This window comes from Ciona robusta, chromosome 14 (assembly GCF_009617815.1).
Source record: "Ciona robusta chromosome 14, ASM961781v2".
Taxonomy (NCBI): Eukaryota; Metazoa; Chordata; class Ascidiacea; order Phlebobranchia; family Cionidae; genus Ciona; species Ciona robusta.
In genome coordinates this window covers 316,254-338,408 of record NC_143248.1, presented here as the reverse complement: position 1 = coordinate 338,408, position 22,155 = coordinate 316,254, and the positions used below count along the sequence as shown (strand labels likewise).

The 22,155-nt window shown below is 35.6% G+C and overlaps 3 protein-coding genes and 1 long non-coding RNA gene across 5 annotated transcripts; 3 read left to right on the top strand and 1 right to left on the bottom strand.

The window, feature by feature from the left end:
- Window positions 1–4,991: 4,991 nt before the first annotated feature.
- Window positions 4,992–7,567, top strand: LOC149724644 (guanidinoacetate N-methyltransferase-like). The gene is made up of 5 exons (XM_089892622.1): window positions 4,992–5,170; window positions 6,050–6,195; window positions 6,384–6,447; window positions 6,814–6,992; window positions 7,087–7,567. The coding sequence occupies exons 1-5, from the start codon at window positions 5,002–5,004 to the stop codon at window positions 7,225–7,227; spliced, it is 699 nt and encodes a 232-aa protein (XP_089748748.1). The 5' UTR covers window positions 4,992–5,001; the 3' UTR covers window positions 7,228–7,567.
- Window positions 7,568–8,716: 1,149 nt separating this feature from the next.
- LOC149724643 (uncharacterized) lies at window positions 8,717–13,704 on the top strand. 2 transcript variants are annotated; one of them, XM_089892617.1, is made up of 6 exons: window positions 8,719–8,930; window positions 9,289–9,436; window positions 10,469–10,605; window positions 11,162–11,281; window positions 12,455–12,532; window positions 12,999–13,704. In XM_089892617.1, the coding sequence occupies exons 1-6, from the start codon at window positions 8,828–8,830 to the stop codon at window positions 13,298–13,300; spliced, it is 888 nt and encodes a 295-aa protein (XP_089748743.1). In that variant the 5' UTR covers window positions 8,719–8,827; the 3' UTR covers window positions 13,301–13,704. The 2 variants fall into 2 exon arrangements, with proteins under 2 accessions (XP_089748744.1, XP_089748743.1); XM_089892618.1 differs by lacking the exon at window positions 11,162–11,281 and having other exon boundaries at window positions 8,717–8,930.
- Window positions 13,705–14,615: 911 nt separating this feature from the next.
- LOC149724642 (guanidinoacetate N-methyltransferase-like) lies at window positions 14,616–18,648 on the top strand. Its single transcript, XM_089892620.1, has 6 exons — window positions 14,616–14,912; window positions 15,005–15,293; window positions 15,983–16,128; window positions 16,620–16,683; window positions 17,717–17,895; window positions 18,367–18,648. Exons 2-6 carry the CDS (start codon window positions 15,020–15,022, stop codon window positions 18,505–18,507), a joined length of 804 nt encoding a protein of 267 aa, XP_089748746.1. The 5' UTR covers window positions 14,616–14,912; window positions 15,005–15,019; the 3' UTR covers window positions 18,508–18,648.
- A 900-nt stretch (window positions 18,649–19,548) lies between these two features.
- LOC149724641 (uncharacterized) lies at window positions 19,549–21,071 on the bottom strand. The gene is made up of 3 exons (XR_016386502.1): window positions 20,379–21,071; window positions 20,231–20,306; window positions 19,549–20,012 (listed from the first exon to the last, which is right to left on the bottom strand). It is a non-coding gene; the product is annotated as an uncharacterized LOC149724641 (long non-coding RNA).
- Between the last annotated feature and the right edge of the window lie 1,084 nt (window positions 21,072–22,155).

Sequence of the window (22,155 nt, the reverse complement as noted above, 5' to 3'; positions counted from 1 at the left end):
GATAAAGTCAAGCTCATTTTAGTTGCTTTTCTATCTTCAATTTTTGTATTTTTCGCTCCCGCGTGTATTTTTCTAATGAAAATTGGTTATCCTTGGTTAACACGACCATGAAGCCCTGCTGCGCTTGACGGATTATTTTTAATTAACGTCAGCTTAACCATTTGAATTACTGATCGTAACGTTATTTGCACAAGTGCGCACGTCCTCCAGACAATCCCGCGCAGGAGAGATTTTAAGCGTGCAAGTTAGCACTTCTATTGTTTATTTTTTGGGGATGTTTGGCACTCGCTGGCACCCCAGTGTCCGCCGTTGTTTATAGGAACATTGGGAATCTAAATTTGACAAAGTTTTCAAGTAGGGTTAAGCCATGTTTCATCTAGCATTTAACGTAAGACGAGCTGTGTATTAGGTTATACTAGGGTGGGGCAACATGGGACATGTTTTCAGTTTCTTTTATTGTCCCATTTGGCAGTAAATAAAAAAGTTGCCAGAATTAAATAACCTTGTCCTCACGGCTCTAAAGGAACGTTGTTAATTGTTAAAACACGATCATAAAAGATGGGACATTATGCGCTAATGGTGTCCCATCTTACCCCGTACACTATATTGGACGTTATCTATTTTTATTTAAACAATTAAATAATAAACCAATCTTACTCATTGTCTTTGTTTAAATATTTAGAAATTTTGTTCAATCCTTTGACTAAAAGTGGAACAAAATACATAAATACATCGAGAGTAATTAATGGGATATTAAGTCAAACATTCAGTTTCATAGAAAATAAACCGGTTTCAAGAAGGGCATGCGATATTAAACGATAATTTTGGTCACTTTACTCGTTAATAATATAATATAACTTAGTTTTTGGTGCGTCACATATTTTAAAAGGCGATAATTATATTTAGCTATTCCAACCAAAATGATGAAACTGAAATAGTAACATCGTATGAAAATAACTTTCACAGCTTTATTTATCTATAGTTGCAAAACGTGGGACCGGTTGTGCAAAGTGCTGCTATGTATTTCGGTTTATGACTCGTGACGTCGAGTTACACGCGTATAAGGCCGACGTGACTATACAACTTTTGTTTTATGAATGGGCCGGCAAAAGTGTCCATTCATCAAATCACCAGCGCTGTCCCGCCTAAATATAACTGGGTTTTCTATTTCCAGCGCCCGGCTGTTGTAAATATACCTTCCGACCCATCGAACTGAAAGTATGGTAAAAATACAACAACCATGCCAGGTTAATCATGAAAGTACAAAGTCGAAAATACTATAACATGACACGTGATAAAAGTGCTGTTTATAATAATTAATTATGTTTGACGGTTTGTTATTACACGTGTGTTACGTTGACTAGAATTAGATTTCTAATTATTGTTATATATATATATGCTGTCTCTGTGACTTTACTTGCATCTTAACCGAAACTTTCGATGCTCGTTGCTGCTACCATTGTGGGCGTATGTTTCCTTTTCGGCAAGAGATTTAACCGTATTTGCTCCAACCCAGTGGTCACTAATGGTTTGTCGAAATTGTCAGCCATACAGAAAAACAATCGGCCAAAGTTCCAAACATGGCAGCATAGCCAGACACGATGCGTAAGTAAGCGGGCACGGTGTTTGGGGTAATATGGGCCGAATTCGATCCAAACCCCGGGTCCTCGACCTCACCCATATAAAAAGTATGAATCTGCTTTGTAATGTAGAAATTAAATCCATACGCGCATGTTGTCCACACTTAACGTTTGTTAAACAACGTCCGTAATGATAAATAACGTTTTTACTGTCTTTAGATATGAGCTAAATTAAGGTTGTAATGACGTGTTGCATTCTGACGCAAATAACACAGCTGCTTAAATATAAGTGTGCGGCGGTTCTCTGCATTGCACATTTCGTTGACGCTTAATTGCAAATGTTTCAAACCATTAATACTTTAATGATTTCCGCGTCTCAAACTGTTCTGGAAAGTTGGGAATTTTGTGGGATTCGTACGTGATGTTTGTATGCATTCGGGTGTAGTGTCACTGTGTTAGCATATGAGGGGTAACTGACAGGCAGACACGTGAGCGTGATTGTGTATTACGTGTTTATCACGTCATTAACAACCTGTAACTTACCGTTTATGGTCGCGTAACTATTTTTAGCGTTCTGTATGTTATACTTAGATAATGTATGGTTATGATTTTAAGTTTCGTTCTAGTATATAGGTGATGAGAAACGCGTAAGTCCCCGCCTTTCTGTCGCCCCTATTTGAAATTTACAACAAAATCTACATGTGCGCGTTATACAAGTATGCGTCATCACTCAATAGAGTGGGTGCTATACAAATATACGTCATCGTGTGTTATTAACGCTATAGTAATCATATTTATAACAACGGTCAGTACATTTGTACTTTGTGTATCGCATTTAAGTTTATACACACCAAAACAAAGTTTGCAATCAGATATTACTCAGTTAAAAGCAAATCGTAGAAAATGTACGTTCATAGTAATTGCGTGATTTAACGTTTTACGTGCGTTATAAAGTTCAATCTAAACCACTTAATAAATCACGCTTTAATAAAGAAAACTTGTATTTCGCTAAATATGGTTTATTAGGGCGCGTGCATCGTGTTGCGTAAGATCGTTCCAGGATGTAATTAACATTCGCAGGCACGCTTTATACAAGTGTCTGTGATCTAGTTATAGTGGGGACTCGAGCAACAATTAGTTTTATATCGACCATTCGTTTGCTTTGTGATAATTTACCTGTACATATTCGGTTTCTTATCGAAAATGAGATATCTGCGTAAAGCAATGGATATCATCTTTGTTTCAGTTAATGCGCCCACGGTGTGACGTAACTTTGCGTCGGTGTTTGCGTGCGCGTCAGGATCGGCGAAAATACCCTCACGCACAGATAATAGTATATATATAAGACCGACTGCAGCTTTCCAGGCATTCAAACGAAAGACAGTTAAAGTGATAACACTAATCGTGAAACTATTAAGCAGATAATGTCAGTATCTCTGAGAAATCTACTCATTGCTATCTTTGTTGTAACGCTGAAAGTGGTTGTGGGGAGAGCAGTGTCTTTGAGAGGAATGGCGGGTTTATCGTTAAAGAAACGAAGCACATGTGAGCCGACCACGTTTCAATGCTATTTCTTGATTGGGGACAAATATGGGGTTCCAAGTGGAAACAAAATAAGATTTCAAACAACCGTTGACGACGGATCGTGGACTTGTCATCGTTATATCGGTTGCAGCCCAGCTGGGGTCCAATCAAGTGCTTGTTCGGGTGGAAATCAATGCTACATTGTTAACCGGATGGACGCTACAGGAATTACAAGGAGTATTTCAATATACGGGACCCTTATGCACACCAGTGACGTGAGATACACCACGCTGGCCATGAGGTATCATAACTTACTCGGAAAAAACGTTCTGGCTTCGGCACTTTACCCGGGTTACGTTTTCCATGAGCAAGTAAACCAGCTGACGGTTCGAACGCCCGGCGCCTATACGGGATCAAACGAGGCGAAGCTTATCAGGGCGACCTAATGGAACATTGGATGTTTACTTCGACCACAAATTAAAGTTCATGAAATTATTTCTTACTTATTGATATGTATTGTACTCCCTTGTGATGCTCTGGTACTTTTTTATATTTTTACCTTTTCTTGCACGTTTTTATACTTTCTATAAAATTGCGTATTTTTTTTATTTCAACCATAGTACAGACACTCGTACTTATGGTTGCACGGATTATGCAAAGTGATTTTAATAAATAGTGCAATATTTTACGTGTCTAAGTATATATATATATGTCACAGGCTGCGCACGAAAAAGGGAATGTTTTTAAAGTATGAATACGACCGATTCAACCAATAGTATAGTGGGTAAGATGGGATACCGTTAGCACAAAAGCCTCATTTCTTAATCGTGTTTTTAACAATTAACAACGCGATTTTAGAGTCGTGAGGATACGGTTATATAATTTCTGTAAATATTCTTTGCTTACTATACCAAACGGAACGAGAAAAGAAAATGAAAGATTTTCCATCTTACCCCGCCCAGTTATACCAATGTTTTGTCTGTCATACGACGAGACCTCACTTATAAAACAACAATCAAAAGACGTATAGATTCAAAATAGTTTAAAAAAGCTGATAATAGCGTCATATTTTCGTTCTTTTATCAAGCGGAAGAATACAGAAAGTTTTGCCTTGCGTCATAGTACGGTTGTTAGCACGCCTGCTCTAGCCCAGGGTGTACAGGTTCAAGGCTCTTCGCTGCTACCATTGTGGGTAAATGTGTTCTTTGGACAAGACACTTTACAACAATTGGATGATTATTTTTATATTTGGTTTTAATGTTTTGCAGAAGATTGTGACAATCCATTAGTGACCACTGGGTTGTTTCCTCAGTCCAACCCACTTTATCAAATTTAATCAGCAGATAAAAATAGTCTGACCATTTGCGTATTCAATCGAGCTAAAATTTATAGCAAAAACAAAACACCCTCTTTTTATACATAATTTTTTGTAATATTACAGATTCTTAGATCATATTTTGGAATTTAAGTCCAATAAATTCGTGATATATTTTTAGACAAGTGAACTATAAGTCATATTTTTTAAAAATAAGATATTTATGTAAATTCCTATGACGCGAGGCCACGTGGAAAATTGACGTCTGTATCAAAGTTTGCAACAAAATGAAATGGAATTTTGTGTGTTGTATATAAAAAGGTATCAGCCGAAAAGTACCTTGTAAGTTGCCAATTATAGTTACTAATATCAAAGTCTATAGTGACTTGCATGGACTTTGCTACTATATCTATATATGGCATAAAATGTACAACGTCGAAACTCGTTCTCAGTTTATCGCAACGCACATTTTGGATTCGGATATTTTCGTTCGGATATTTAAAGAAATGACCTGCTTAAAATATATCACCCACAAATGGACGAAAATAACCTATTCAACGTAGGTGTTAGAGAAACCTAAATATGGCTGAAACAATCTTTAACCAAGGCGAGGATTGCAAACCGTCGTGGACATCTGCCGGTGCTGATTATAATGAGAAAGACACCCATCTAGAAATCATGGGGAAACCTGTTATGGAGAGATGGGAGACGCCGTACATGCATTTACTTGCTACCATTGCTTCTAGTAAAGGTTGGGATACATTTTATCATCATATTATTATACTTATATATAAAAAAATATAACTAGGCCCTTTTTTTTCTAAAACACCTTCTTTTACAGTTTTACACACCTGATTGGTACACCTTAATATAAAGATAAATTACCTAACTGTTAAATGTTAAAACAAAGAGCTAAATGTAACCGGTCCCTTTAATTAGTGCATACCCGCTATGTAGTGGACAATTGCGGACATGCACTAATTAAAGGGACCCAATGTAGCTACTGCAGTTTAATCGGAAAATATTTAAATTAAAATCCTTTTATTCCAAAAATGGGGGGGGGCACTCCCCAACATCCCGGTGCTATTCGCTGATCACGTAAAATACCAACATTAGATATTAAAAACTAAACAGAATTACAATGATATTACATAACCAATAATGGGTGGTACTATAAGGTCACTTTATTTAGTACATGTCCACAGTATTCACTACAGTGGACATAGCGAACATAGTGGACAAAGTTGACATGCGCTAGTTAAAAGGACCGGAACTATATGATCGGTTGGAATGGGGCATGTTTTAATCTACTGCATGTCCGCTATGTCCACATGACTCCACAATATCACTACATTGTGGATATTGTGCACTTAGCTGACATGCACTAATTAAAGGACCCGATGTTTTATTTCCATTTATCATTTTGTTTGATGGAATCAAAGAATATTTGCAAAATTTTACAACCGTATCTTTACGACTCTAAAAGAGCGTTTGAAATTGTTAAAACCGACCTGAAAATATTGGATTTAGGTGCTAAAGTTATTTATTTTACCCACAGTTCTGTATATATACTTTCCATTAACAAGATTTATAACAGGATTACAGTAAGTTACTATGCTGTATAAAACAGGTGGGAAAGTTTTAGAGATTGGTTTTGGAATGGCAATCGCAGCGAGTAAAATTCAGTCACGTAAAATATCCGAACATTGGATAATTGAATGTAACGCTGGCGTGTTTGATCGGCTTCAAACATGGGGCAAAGATCAACCTCATACAGTAAGTTGTGTTTTGCAATATGTTCATATGAATATTAAGAAACTGTAAGAAAAGTGAAAATGGTAAATTAGAATCAATTATTATATATATAGTGATACTGAAAAAACAACTTAACACTAAAGGAGAAAAGTCAAAAATTCTAATGTAATTTTAAAGTATATATAAAATACTGAGAAACTTTAACTCAGGTTGTTCCATTAAAAGGAATGTGGGAAGAAGTTGTTCCAATATTACCAAGCGGTCATTTTGATGGTAAATTGTAATAAGTTATGATGAATGTATGTGTGGTATAATAAGAAACTGCAAAACATTGAATCGCAATGTACAGTCAGGAGCTTTTAAATGATGAAATGTGATACAGTTGCAAACATTGAATGAAAGTAACGACAGTCTTTATAACCCGGGTGTTCTGTTTCATACACCCCGTGCTCGCTTTCGAGTTACCATGTATGTAACTTTGTGATTGATTATTTTAAGTATGGCTGACAATTTGGACAACCCATTAGTGGCTGCTGGAATAAATATGAAGTATGAACAATGTTTTAGGTATACTGTATGATACATATCCAGGTATACTGTATAATATATATCCAGGTATACTGTATGATGCATATCCAGGTATACTGTATGATACATATCCACTATCTGAGGAAGACTGGCACACTCACCAGTTTGCTTTCATCAAAAATCACGCGAAACGTTTGTTAAAGCCGGGTGGTGTGCTCACTTATTGTAATCTTACATCATGGGGGGAATTAATGAAGAACAAATATACCGACATTGAACAAATGTTCCAGGTTTGGTGTTTTATTATTTTATTTTTTGTCAAATTTTTTAAAGTTGTTTTTTTTGTATTTTTTTGTAAATGATTTGGATTTTTTTCTTGACCAGGAAACTCAAGTACCCCACCTAGTTGAAGCAGGGTTTATGAAAAACAAGATCACAACTCAAGTTATTGATAATAAACCACCTCAGGATTGTAAATACTATTCAACGTCAAAAATGATCGGACCTACCATTATTAACGAGTAATGTATAGTAGGGTGGGGTAAGATGGGGCAGGTTTTTGGGTAACATGAGACACTTGTCATTAATTTTTTATTTAGTATGGTGATAAACAGAGTATATTACTATAATCGTGTACTCACAACTGTGAAATACCGTTGCAAATTGTTGAAAATACCATCTTAAAATGTGGGATATTATGTAGTAACGGTATCCCATCTTACCCCACTACTATATTGTTATTTTCGCCTTTGATTGTGGTAAAGTTCTTTACAAAACTTTCTTTTCGTGTTTTTGATAAATTTCGTTGTAAAATGTTAAGTTCGTTGCAATACATAATTGTTTTTCTTTTTTTCAAATACGATAAGTTAGAATGGTTAGATCAACTCAATTGAAACAATATTCAAACGAAACAGAATTTAGCAGCAAAACGACAGTCGTTAAAACACGCTACGGGAAAAAATTAAAAGCGTGGCTACTAAACCCACAATACAGTATAAGTTAACTCATATTAAGTTGTAATTTATAAAACTAACTAAAATGTAACTGTAAGAAAACTGCGCTTATAAAGAAAACGCGATACAACTTCAACCCAGCAGTGTTTGTTGTTTGGCGCCTAGGATCGCTTGCCTCTAATTAAAAAAGCACATTCATACCCGGCGTATGATATTAGTGTTGTAAGTTGCCGCCACTCGAGGATAAAGTAAGGTACATTGAGCCACCTAAAATAGTAATATATATATATATAAGTAATTCACAACCGGTGCATGAGGTAACAGCGCATAATGTTAGTAGTTGCCATGCAAGGATGATTAGGTAATACGCTTGTAACATACTGTACTGTTTAGTCATCAGCCACATCACATGACAAGTATAAAGTGAAATAGACTATTATGGTAAACGATACTTACGTGTGAGGTGGGGTAAGACGGGACACGTTTTCATTCTTTTTTTATCGTCCCATTTGTTTTTTTTTAAAAACAACAATTCCAGAGTTGTGTAACCATATTCCCACGATTCCAAGAGACTTGGTAATTGTTAACATTATCAGGAACTATCAAATGTAGGTGCATCCTATCTTGCCCCACAGTATCCTATAGTAGGGTGGGGAAGACGGGACACAGTTAGCACATAATATTAAAATATCCTGATCGTGTTTCAAACAATTAACAATGGTCTAGGGGAGTCGTGAGGATACGATTTTAAAATTCTTCGAATGTTCTTTGTTTACTACCGAATGGGACGAAAAAAATAGGATGAAAATATGTCCCATCTTCTCCCACTCTACTATATGTATAAATGAGTATGAATGTTCTTATATAAGAAAATAATCCTCGTTGCCGTGTCGATTCTTTCATTAAATATTCATCGCTTTACCGTCCGATGTTTGAGCTTTGGCTACTATGGCTGGCGCTTTAAATACGACCTTCTGTTTTTACGCAAGAGTTCAACGACCCAGAGTGACCTCACGGTATAGTGGTGCGCGTGAGACAGGTCTGACGCAATTTCCGGTGTAGAGTAATCCGTTCTGTCCACAGCTTTATTGTACATATTGATAGGGTAGGCTACAGTTGCAGTTAAGAGTTTTGCCCAAAGTTCATTGGTGTACAGTACAAGCAAGAAAGTTATGAAAATCAGCACAACTTATTATTCAATCTACATTATTAGTTTAATCATTGCTTCAGTTACAACTCAAGCTTTTTCTTCACGATTAGAAGTTTCATACCAAGGTAAAGTAGCCAAGTTATCTAATGTAATTTTTGTTTTAATTTGTTATTAAACCGGTTTAAACATCAAAATATTTTGATCTTAGAGTATAAATATTGGCAAATATAACCGTGTCGTTACATTTAGTAGGGCGGGGTAAGATTGGACATGTTTTCATCCCCTTTTCTCGTTCCATTTGGTAGCAAACAACGAATATTTACAGAATTGTATAACCCTATCCACACGAAAGTAGGTTTGTTATTTGTTCAAAACGTGATTAATAAATATGGGATATTATGAGCCAGCATTGTCCCATCTACCACAGTATACTTGTACTACGTGAGGATATACAAGTTACATTCATTATTTATTACTGTGTAGTGAACCCGAGGTTCCGTCGAACACCAATAGATTTCCACCACGCTATAGAATGTCACCAACCTGAAGTCATTATACTGGGAACATATGGGAAGTACGGTTGTTACTGTGGGTTCGGTGGAAGTGGGACACCTGTGGATGCAACTGACAGGTAATATTGTAGGGTTGGGTAAGATGAGACAGGTATCATAATAGTAGGGTGGGGTAAGATGGGACATGTATCATTATAGAAGGGTGGGGTAAGATGGGGCATGTATCATTATAGTAGGGTGGGGTAAGATGGTCCATGTTTTCATTCACTCATCTCGTCATATTTGGTAGTAAACAACGAATATTTACTGAATTATATAACCGTATCCTTGCGTTCAAAACACGATTAGGAAATATGGGATTTAGGTGCTAACGGTATCCATCTTTTACCCCACAGTATTATATGCTGGGTGTATGAAACAGAACACTCGTGTTATAACGACTGTCGTTGCCCCGCCATGCGAGGATAAATATGTTGCATACGTGGTAACTTGTAAGCGAGCACAAGGTGTATGAAACAGAACACCCATGTTATAACGACTGTCGTTGCCCGCCATGCGAGGATAAATAAGTTACATACATGGTAACTTGTAAGCGGACACGAGGTGTATGAAACAGAACACCTATGTTATAACGACTGTCGTTGCCCCGCCATGCGAGGATAAATAAGTTACATACGTGGTAACTGGTAAGCTGGCATAGGTGTATGAAACAGAACACCCGTGTTACAATGACTGTCATTGGCCCGCCAAGCGAGGATAAATAAGTTACATACGTGGTAACTTGTAAGCGGGCACGAGGTGTATGAAACAGAACACCCGTGTCATAACGACTGTCGTTGCCCCGCCATGCGGGATAAATAAGTTACATACGTGGTAACTGGTAAGCTGGCATAGGTGTATGAAACAGAACACCCGTGTTACAATGACTGTCATTGGCCCGCCAAGCGAGGATAAATAAGTTACATACGTGGTAACTTGTAAGCGGGCACGAGGTGTATGAAACAGAACACCCGTGTCATAACGACTGTCGTTGCCCCGCCATGCGGGATAAATAAGTTACATACGTGATAACTTGTAAGCGGGCATGATTCATTGTTACACTCATTCTAAACTTCATTTTTTATCCAAACTCGATTTCATATTTGTTGTAGATGTTGTCAGTTACACGACCTGTGCTATGAAGAAGCGGACGAGATGGAAAAGTCGCTGAAGGAAAAACTTTTTTCGTTGATTGGGACAATCATGAACACTTACAATAGTTCGTGCATCGATGGTCAAGTCGTTTGCAGTAAGCCGTTATTGGTTATTTAAGTTAGGGTGGGGTGGGAGGAGACGGGACACCTTTAGCACATAATATCTAAATATCCTGATCGTGTTTTAAACAATTAACATCGGTCCATGGGAGTTTTGAGGAAACGGTTTTATAATTCTTTGAATGTTCTTTGTTTACTACCAAATGGGACGGTAAAAGAGAATGAAAACATGTTCCCACCCTACTATGCATACCGTGTTTTTTATTTATCTTTTTAAATATAGCAGCGAAGATCAGTTTAATTAAACAACGATGAGATGGGAATTAGCAATAATATTGTCGTTAAAACACATTATAGGTAAAAACTTCGTCAGTAAAGTCGTCAGATAAAACATGACTGCTAAACCCACAATACAGTATAGGTTTACTTAAGTTCAGTTTGGTACATATATTATTTTAATAATAACTTTGAATCAATGTAAATTATTTATCCTCGCATGGCGGGGCAACGACAGTAGTTATAACACGGGTGTTCTGATTCATTTTTGTCATACGCAATTCATTAAGTGTGTTTTATTTATTTGTCCCCCAGTGGAAAACTCTCCCTTCAAAGATAAAGTTTGCAACTGCGATAAAGATGCAGCGCGTTGCTTATATCGGGCGAAACCATCATATAATTCAACGTATTATGGTTTAGATACTACGAAATATTGTAAGTTATTGTTGTAAATATTGCAACTTTGATTTCACCCTATTTTTAGAAGCTGTTTCATTTTTTGAAAAATGGTGGTATCTTTAAGTTATCATTTCAGCATTTATATAAAAATTTTGGTTTTCTTTGGTCTGTCCCTTTAACTCCTTAGGGACGAGTAGTGCAAATATGCATTTTGAAACAGGTGTTCACATAAAAGTTCATAATTTTGTTTATAGTAGGTAAAATTTCTTACAGTTGGTTTTATTTGAAAGAGGAAGGAATTATCCACCAATATAACGTTTGAAAAAGGCATCATAGCATTTAAAAGTTTTTACCAAACTTGATTTGAAAACCGTAATGTATTTTTTAAGAAGATGGTCTATATTCTGCCCAAAAATCAAGGTTTTAACGTCATTCTGTCCAATAAAAGCGATTTTATTTGATCTCTATGTTGCTCTGGGGCTTCCCCGTCTAAGTTACCGGTTAAAAATGTGGTTTTGCGTAAAAACGGCTATGTCAGCTGTTTTTGCAAGTTTTTTAGGTATTCTGAAGCAATTTTTACATAAATTATGTTTTTGTGTGTATTATCTAACTTCATTTTGCTTCTGCATGTTGTTTCTACCTTTACATTCATAATAAATCGGTTTTGGCAAGTTTTGTTACGATTTTAGCGAAAATGAACTTTCAAAAAATGACGTCATCAGGTTATAAGTGACGTAATTGACCCCTTAGACGTCACCAATTCAAACAATCATTTTAGTTAGGTAGTAAACAAACCAGGAATCAACTTTGCACTAGATTCCTTATGTATTTTTTACCTAAAAACCCAAATTACACATAAATACAAGATTTCTGATGACGTCATTCAAAATTTGATGACGTCATCAAAAAAATCAAAATACAATCTTGTAGCAATTTTTCCAAAGAACAAAAGTCTAATTGATCTTATTTCGCCAGCACAAACACCTGTGTCGCTAGAGAGCAATATGTGACAGTCGGTCAAAAATGAAAATTTGTTAAAATATATCTCGTCCCCAAAGGGTTAATAGTATACAAATCTAATGGGTACGGTTATATACTTCTGCATACATATTTTTTACCTATTACCAAATGTAACGATAAAAGATAAAAACATGGACTGTCTTATCCCACCCTACACTATTTTGTTTAACATCCCAATCCTACATATAGGCCAAGGAAGAAACATGTGGAATGAGAGCGTTGATGGGAAAGACGTTTCAAGTGACACAAACTATTTTATAGTGGAAGGTGTGTTGTTGTCATGCGATGGTTTTAACTTGTGTTTTGTTATATACACTTCGTACCTGCACACTAGTTATAAATAAGTTACCACGTATGTAACTTATTTATTCTCGTAGCGGGCCAACGACAGTCGTTATAACACGATAAATAAGTTGCATACGTGGTAACTTGTAAGCTGGCACGAGGTATACGAAACAGAACATCCGTGTTATAACTGTCGTTGCCCCGCCACGGGATAAAGTTTTATTCTTTCATTCAATAACACGAAAGGGCGATACAGAAAATTGTACACAAAATCTATATAATATATTAGGGTGGGGGAAATGGGACTATGTCAGGCGGGACTTTTTTAATTTTCTTTTTACTGACGCCCATTATAAACAAGTTACAATCGTTCGTGTTCTTGCCTTCTTGGGACGATCTATACCTGCCAACGAAATTAATTAAATATTTACAAATTGTATTTTTTTAGAGAATACGACAACTGAGGAAACATTAACTAATTATGAAGATGCGAAAAACAAAAGCGATGACTTCATATATGAAATTAAAGATCCGGCACCGTCGGATTTAGACGTTGATGTTGAAATGGATGAACAGAATGTAATAAAAAGTTCAGTTGTTTCTATCTCGGCGTTAAGTTCTCAAAACGAAATGAATTCTGATGAAAATAGAAACAAAATACACAACGGTTGCAACGCAAGAACATCATTACCATTGTTAACTTTCAATTTAAGTTTAATCGTCACTGTGTTTATGTTGATTACTTTTTAACGTTGGCGATCATATGGTGCTGTGGGGTAAGATGGGATTATGTCAGAACCCGATTCCCATATTTCGTAATCGTGTTTTTAACAATTAACAGCGATCTTTAAAAGCCATGAAGATACAGTTAAATAATTTGCAAATAGCATTTGTTTACTACCAAATGGAACTAGAACAAAATGAAATATTCCCCTTCCTACCCCACTCTACTATATATATTGTTTTTAAATAGCCAACTAAGTTTTATTACTAGAAAAATTAGACAAATTATTAGGTTCAGTTTGTATGCAATTATCGTCTAGCTTATTTTACCCACAAGTTCAACACCATAGCAGCATTGGGATTTGTTATCGGTGGATATTTTTATTTGGTGCACCTTTGTTAAATTACAATCGTTTAAAATTCGAAGATGATTATGACTATTTATTCGTTTGGATCCGTTTAATTAACGATATATTGTAGGGTGGGGTAAATTGGGTCTCACTTTTTAGGTATCCATTCAATGACAGACGAAAGTAAACATTATACAACGGTATTATCATGGCCCAGAGGGAACAGCAAGGGCGGTTACTGTTGATAAGTATGAAAATACGGTGTTGAACGAATACAACATATTTTTAATAGCTTAAAAAACAAGAATAATAAGATGCGAGTTTGAAACATCAATTTAGTATCGTAGTTTAATATAAAACAGGGCGAAACATTTTGTATAGTTTGATTTTGTATTATAAAATCAGTTTTAGTTTTGCGGGTGTGGTAGTAATTTACCGCTAACTCGTCTCGCCTCGATCACATTCCGGCGCTTTTATTCCTGCTGCCCGCGCCGAGTAATTAACGCTTTTGTTGTGTCGTGTTGTACGCAGTCACCAGTTAGTTTAGTTGGTACTGCAGTATACTTAGGTTGTATAGCGTTTACTTTAGGTTCATTATGATGTATTATATCGTTATTATATGTTTGTAAATATCCATCGTTTTAGTTTGTTAAACCCAAATATAATAAGTTACTTTATCACAGCGGGAAAAACTGTTACATGTACAAAAGCATTGTAAAGTTATATATTTAGAGAGATAATTCAATATAATAATCTTAAGCCCTTATAAAACTATCATTAAAAAATATCATTTCTCTTTTTCTTTGCAATCTATCTTGACACGCGTTCAACCAGTATTGCGATTTACATTGGTAAAACGTATCTAAAGTTTGGCGTGCGTCCCGAACTTGTGAGCCACACTGATGATTTACTTTGTACTGTTGCTAAAGCGTGACGAAAAAACAAATCGAATTACTTCGATTTCTATGGGCTGTGGTGACGTCACTATACGAATTGCTGCACTTTGACCGAACTCACATGTTGTGAAATTCGAAACCAGCGCAGCTAAAGTATCGAGAATAGCGTTGATAAGCAGGCATAGATAATATTTACGAATAGCCACAGGTTTCTTGGGACTAAAATGTCTATGAGTGCTAGTAAAGAATCCTCTCTTCACGTTATTTGCTAACCCCTGTAGCTACCAACAACCTCTAAGCTCTAAAACTTCCCCTTAGCTGAATCAGGTTACAGAGAATTATTCCCGATTGGCCATTAATCTATTCATACTGTAACATACATGATAATAAATCGTAAGTGAGCATGATGTGTATGAAATAAGACGTTATAAAATCTGGTACCTGTTGTTCCAGAATAAATCATACATTCTCTTATTATTCTACAGTTCACATATTTCATCATGAATAAAAGTATTAACATTTTACACAAGATTGTGTCAGCTGCAAAATACTCAAATCAAGTGAGAGATAAATTAATCGGAACTGCAGCGCGAACAATGTCGACCTCGCAGAATAAAATCTTTAACCAAGGCGAGGATTGCAAACCGTTATGGACATCTGCTGGTGCTGATTATAATGAGAAAGACACCCATCTAGAAATCATGGGGAAACCTGTTATGGAGAGATGGGAGACGCCGTACATGCATTTACTTGCTACCATTGCTTCTAGTAAAGGTTGGGATACATTGTATCATCATATTATTATACTTATAAACCATCAGTACATCATAATTATGGTGATGCTTAGTTGGGAGTATGATGCTTGTGTTTGGAATATATCATTTTCTAGCCTTTATATTTCTACATAGTCGTCAAACATAGGGAACCTCATTGATTAATGTGGTGAATGCAATATACTTTGACTTTGCTTGTTTGTATAGACACCTAACAGCAGGGTAAAATCTGGGGTGTATTTTAAAATACAGTTACATTTATAGTTGTCAAACATAGGGAACCTCATTGATTAATGTGGTGAATGCAATATACTTTGGCTCTGTTTGTTTGTGTAGACACCTAACAGCAGGGTAAAATCTGGGGTGACATTGTTAAAATACAGTTACATTTATAGTTGTCAAACATAGGGAACCTCATTGATTAATGTGGTGAATGCAATATACTTCGCCTCTGCCTGTTTGTATAGACACCTAATTCACCAACCTAACCCTAATAGCAGGGTAAAAGCTGTCAGTTTAAAATGATGTAACTTTAATTTCAAAAGTTGGGGTGACCTGGCACTTAACATTATAGTGAAAACTTTTGCTAAGTAAATTTATAAAATCACATTTAAACCAGTATATATATGCCTATGGTTTTTTGTGTGTAAAATACAACAGAATTACTGAATGATATACTTTACAAAACAGGTGGAAAAGTTTTAGAGATTGGTTTTGGAATGGCCATCGCAGCGAGTAAAATTCAGTCACGTGCAATATCCGAACATTGGATAATTGAATGTAACGCTGGCGTGTTTGATCGACTGCAAACATGGGGCAAAGATCAACCTCATACAGTAAGTTTAATGATTAATATTAACTTAAGTTAGCTATTCATCGACTAGTGCAGTCATTGCCAATATATTGATTAACTTTTAATATTTAATAAATGATATATATCTGAGTAAGGTTGCCAAATAGGGAGGTCGAGTTAAAACATCACATTTCCTGTTTTGCGAAGGATAAATCGTTCTTTTAAACAGTTACCAAACATTTAAAACCCACAGTGAACTTTTCGTACAACAAGGTACTTGCAATAGGGCTTAATACTGATGGATTGTTTAACTTCTGGTAATATAGACGACATTATAAACCATTAAACCCTATAATGGGACGTAGATAATACATTAAACAAATGTAAAGTATAAACATGGGTGGGTATGAGTAATTAAAACTTGCAGAAAAAAAGCTTTAAATTTAAAGATGAACAAATTTTCATAAGTTACATTTATTTATATCTATTGGTAAATGTAATTGAAAATATTTATTGCGAACATTTGTTTTCAAGGTTGTTCCATTAAAAGGGATGTGGGAGGAAGTTGTTCCAATATTACCAAGCGGTCATTTTGATGGTAAATTGTAACAAGTTATATATATTACATGTGTGTGCTATTTTTGTAATTAAAATAATGTGTTAATACGTACATGCATTCCAAAACCTTAGCGATTTTAAAAAGTAGACGTAGAAAAATTGATCTTATGCATTTTTGGTTTTAAGTATACTGTATGATACATATCCAGGTATACTGTATGATACATATCCAGGTATACTGTATGATACATATCCAGGTATACTGTATGATGCATATCCAGGTATACTGTATGATACATATCCAGGTATACTGTATGATACATATCCAGGTATACTGTGTGATACATATCCAGGTATACTGTATGATACATATCCAGGTATACTGTATGATACATATCCAGGTATACTGTATGATACATATCCAGGTATACTGTATGATGCATATCCAGGTATACTGTATGATACATATCCAGGTATACTGTATGATACATATCCAGGTATACTGTATGATACATATCCAGGTATACTGTATGATACATATCCAGGTATACTGTATGATACATATCCAGGTATACTGTATGATATATATCCAGGTATACTGTATGATACATATCCAGGTATACTGTATGATACATATCCAGGTATACTGTATGATACATATCCAGGTATACTGTATGATATATATCCAGGTATACTGTATGATACATATCCAGGTATACTGTATGATACATATCCAGGTATACTGTATGATACATATCCAGGTATACTGTATGATACATATCCAGGTATACTGTATGATACATATCCAGGTATACTGTGTGATACATATCCAGGTATACTGTATGATGCATATCCAGGTATACTGTATGATACATATCCAGGTATACTGTATGATACATATCCAAGTATACTGTATGATACATATCCAGGTATACTGTATGATACATATCCAGGTATACTGTATGATGCATATCCAGGTATACTGTATGATACATATCCAGGTATACTGTATGATACATATCCAGGTATACTGTATGATGCATATCCAGGTATACTGTATGATACATATCCAGGTATACTGTATGATACATATCCACTATCTGAGGAAGACTGGCACACTCACCAGTTTGCTTTCATCAAAAATCACGCGAAACGTTTGTTAAAGCCTGGTGGTGTGCTCACTTATTGTAATCTTACATCATGGGGGGAATTAATGAAGAACAAATACACCGACATTGAACAAATGTTTCAGGTTTGATGTTACGTGTATTGTGTGTCTAAAAGCTATTTTATGTCAAACAGTTGTTTTGGTTTCGCATATATCTTGTTAATCCTGTTTTCATCTTGTTAATTTTAACATGGGTGTTATGGCACAATGATTAGCGTGTCTTCCTCTGGCCCAGAGTTCAGAGGTTACAGTTTCGAGGTTTGATGCTGCTACCATTGTGGGTATATGTGTCCTTGGGCAAGACACTTAACACCAATTGCTCCAACCCAGTGGTCACTAATTAGTTGTCTAAATTGTTAGCCATACATAAAACAATCACCCACAAAGTTACATATGTGGTAAGCGGACACGAGGTGTATGAAACAGAACAGTCGTGGTGCTGTCGATGGCACTCCACGCGAGGATAAACAAGCTACATTTATTCATTCATATTCAATTATGTTTTGTAGAATCTTTTGTGAATTTTTAAATGATTTGAATATTTTTCTTGACCAGGAAACTCAAGTACCCCACCTAGTAGAAGCAGGGTTTATGAAAAACAAGATCACAACTCAAGTTATTGATAATAAACCACCTCAGGATTGTAAATATTATTCAACGTCAAAAATGATCGGACCTACCATTATTAACGAGTAATTTTCTATTTCCAAACATGCTGTATTTTAATGCCCTACTGTAATTTGTTTTCGTTTTTACAATTTTTTTTTTTAATTTTAAAGTTAATAAAAGTTCATATACATGACATTTGTTGTTAAAAATAAAGCAATTGATTCGTTATTATATCGTAATGGTTTTGGTCGCGGTACAGTTACTAAGCGTGTTTGCCTCTAACCCAGAGAAAGTTAATTCAAGGCTTAACGCTGCTGCAATTGTAGGTGTATGTGTCCTTTATGACGGCAATTGTTACAACACGATGCTCACTAATATCCAAATTGTCAAGTCAAATGGAACGGGAAGAGAAAACGAAAACAATTCCCATATCCCCCCCCTACAATGCATGTGTTCTGTCCTACCATCTGTACATTACGTACACATTTTACACATTTGGTGAGGTCACTTGTTGTCGTTACATTATTTCCACATAAAACATTTCATGTTATCGTTACCACTTACCACCTGCTGTTCACCGAGTAATTGGGTTTGAAGTGTGTAAGTGGTTTATTCGCGGAAAATAATATACGCACGGTGGCGCAGACGAGTCGCACCGATGGTGCATGTGTCAGCGCTGCTACCATTGTGGGCATATGTATCCTTGGGCAAGACACTTAAAGAGTCTGGACCACGCTCATACAAGTTGGTTTTAATTGAAAATTTACACTTAATAAATACTATCTGTGGTATTTTTTTGTGAAAAAAATATTTAGTTTGGCCAAAAAAACGTTTTAAAAAGTGCCAAAAAATTCGCCTATTGTTGCGTCACTCGCGGGCACTATGACGTAAATTACGTCACGATCTTTTTTAATCGATCAGCTGATTTAGGCTTTGCTGTTTGCAGCAAAACAGAGTGTACCGTCGACATAGCATTTTTGTTACTTTTAAATTAAGAAATATGCGTAGGTAATGCCGTGGCCTGATTTTAGTTTAAAATTAATATTTTTTAAAATTGTTTGTAAGTGTATTACAGTATTACGCTATTTAAATTTGTCAGTTAACAATAATGTAAAAGTAGTATTTCATCTGATGAAGTGACATAAGCGAAGATCCTAGTCCACTAGCAATAGGTATTGAGCCTTTCCAGTTTGAACCTGTACTTTCCGCAAGTGTTGGGGAAGTAGACAGGCCAAGACCATGGAAAATAAGTGAAGCTGAGCAAATCAACAACACAATTTGGTGGGTTGACCAAGAATAGCATTTATTAAAAAATGTGACATTTAATAAGTCTGTTGGCTAAAGTGTTGCACAGTCTTTTTTCCTGAATTGGTTGAAATTTGTGTAAACAGATATGTGTTGGACATATGATATTCTTGACTGAGACCCGAGCATGGAATACAAATTTAGTGAAATCAATTTACTCTAGTCTAGTATTTATTGTTGGCCTTCATACCAAAAAGATGGTCAATCACATGTTTATAGTGTTTATTTTGTTTAGATAGTATCGCCACACAGCTGATCAGAACTTTGTTCGATAGGTACGGGAATGACTGGAAAAGGAAAACAGAAAGGTTCAACATTATAGGGACAGTTCAACATTATAGTGACAAAGAATTTTTCATCATTCAGTTTTGAATGGTCTTGTTTCATACAAAATGTGATTCATGCAAGAGTTATGTTGTTTTAAATTAAGTACATTCAACATTACAAGAAATACATATTTAAGTATTGGATTATTTTCATTGTTTTAAATAAAGAATACTTGTACCAGATGGTGGATCTGTTCTTCTGTGCTCTCCAAATACATGCTGCTTACTTGATCTGAACAAGTTTCCTTGCATATCCTAATTAGAACATATCATAGTAAAGCAATCTGAAGTAAAATGTGCACTACAAATATGAGATGACCAGCATACCAATGTAATGTTGCTTGCTTTTTCCTAAGCCCCACTCTTCCTTTTGAAAATGAAAACACACACATATCTATATTATATACACTTATCGCTTTACAGTCATTCTTGTCTTGCTATTTTAAACACAGCACCTATCAGGCATGATTACTCGGCTTATGGTAAACTCCTATATGGTAACTTTAAACTCCTATATGGTAACTTTAAATACAGATATAAATATAGTCTATGCCATATAGGGAAGAAACAAAAAGAATTTAAAATCTGAACCCTAGAAAGTCACGAAAACTAATTCTCCACTAAGCTTGGTAGGCTATTTTGTTTGGTTATACGCTGATCCCTAGGAAATAGCTTCTAATAAGTTGCTGAAGCCATAGGTATTGTTAATACCTTAAAAAACGTTTTGATTTGCTTATCTATCAAAATTGCACCAATAAACGATAAACCGCTGATAGGCCGGGTTTTCCCCATAAACGAAATATTGCATTGTGACGTCACAGTGCCCGCGAGTGACGTTTTTTACAACTTTGAAATTTGATTTTTTAAACGTTCATAACTTTTAAATTAAAGCGAATTTTCACAAACTGGCTGTGAATTTAGCATCAGTAGACATAAAACTTTATTCTTATGCAAAAAACTGCGCAACCATGAGAACCGTGGGCCGGACTCTTTAACGGTAATTGCTCCAACCCAGTGGTCACAAATCAATCATCTTAATTGTCAGCCATACCCTAAAAAATACCCACAAAGTTACATACGTGGTAACTCGTAAGCGGGCATGAGGTGTATGCAACAGGACGCTCGAGTTAAAAGGACTTCCGTTTTTCTGCCATGCGACGATAAATACGATTTATTCAATCAATTGCTTAAGCTCTGCGGTTTCTGTTATGTATATATAGTAGGGTGGGGTGGGGTAAGATGAGATATGGGGTAAGATAGGATACTCATTTAAATGTCCCTTCACAAGTAGCCATTTAATGATGGACGCCCAAATAATTAACAGTAATATTCGACAGTATTAACGCAGTCAAACAAAGTGCGCGATAAAGGCGGTTACGGTTGTATTCAAATTCGACGTTGAACGAATACAACAAAACAATTGATGTATCTTGCTCAAGAACACGTACGTCCACAAAGATAGCAGCGACGATCCTTGAACCATTACCCTCTTGGTTAAAGGCAGGCCATAACCACATATCGTTCATTCACGAATTTAGGCAAAGAGATTAAAATCAATGGGGTAAAAAACAGAAAAACAAAACCAATAGTTTTAATCTTTTTTGGTATCTATGGATAAATACGAAAAGAACTGTAAGTGCAGTGACGTGCCCAACAACATGAAAAAATGTAAATTTCGTGTTGAATTGACAATTGATGTTGTTAGATTGTAAAATTAAGGAGAAAACTTGGTTATGTGAATTAATTTTGTACGGTGCGAATATTTAACGTGCTTTTGTAATGCCTTTTAAATTGTAAACACCCTTGTTATAATTACGTTGCCCGTCACGCGAGGATAAATAAGTTAGCTTATATTCATTCATTGTTTATTTTGTAAACGTGTTGTTAATTGCTCTAAATTTGAAGATACAGTTTTACTGCAGCCTTAGGAAGTTATATAAAGGTATTGTTTTTTTAAAGACATAATGTAGCTATATGACATTCTTAGTTGTTATTGAATTGTTTTAGTTCTGTGTTTCTGTCATTGGCTTTATTTATATGACTTATTTTTGAATTTGTTGATACAAGTTTTTATATTGGAGATAATTCTCTGGTATATTACATA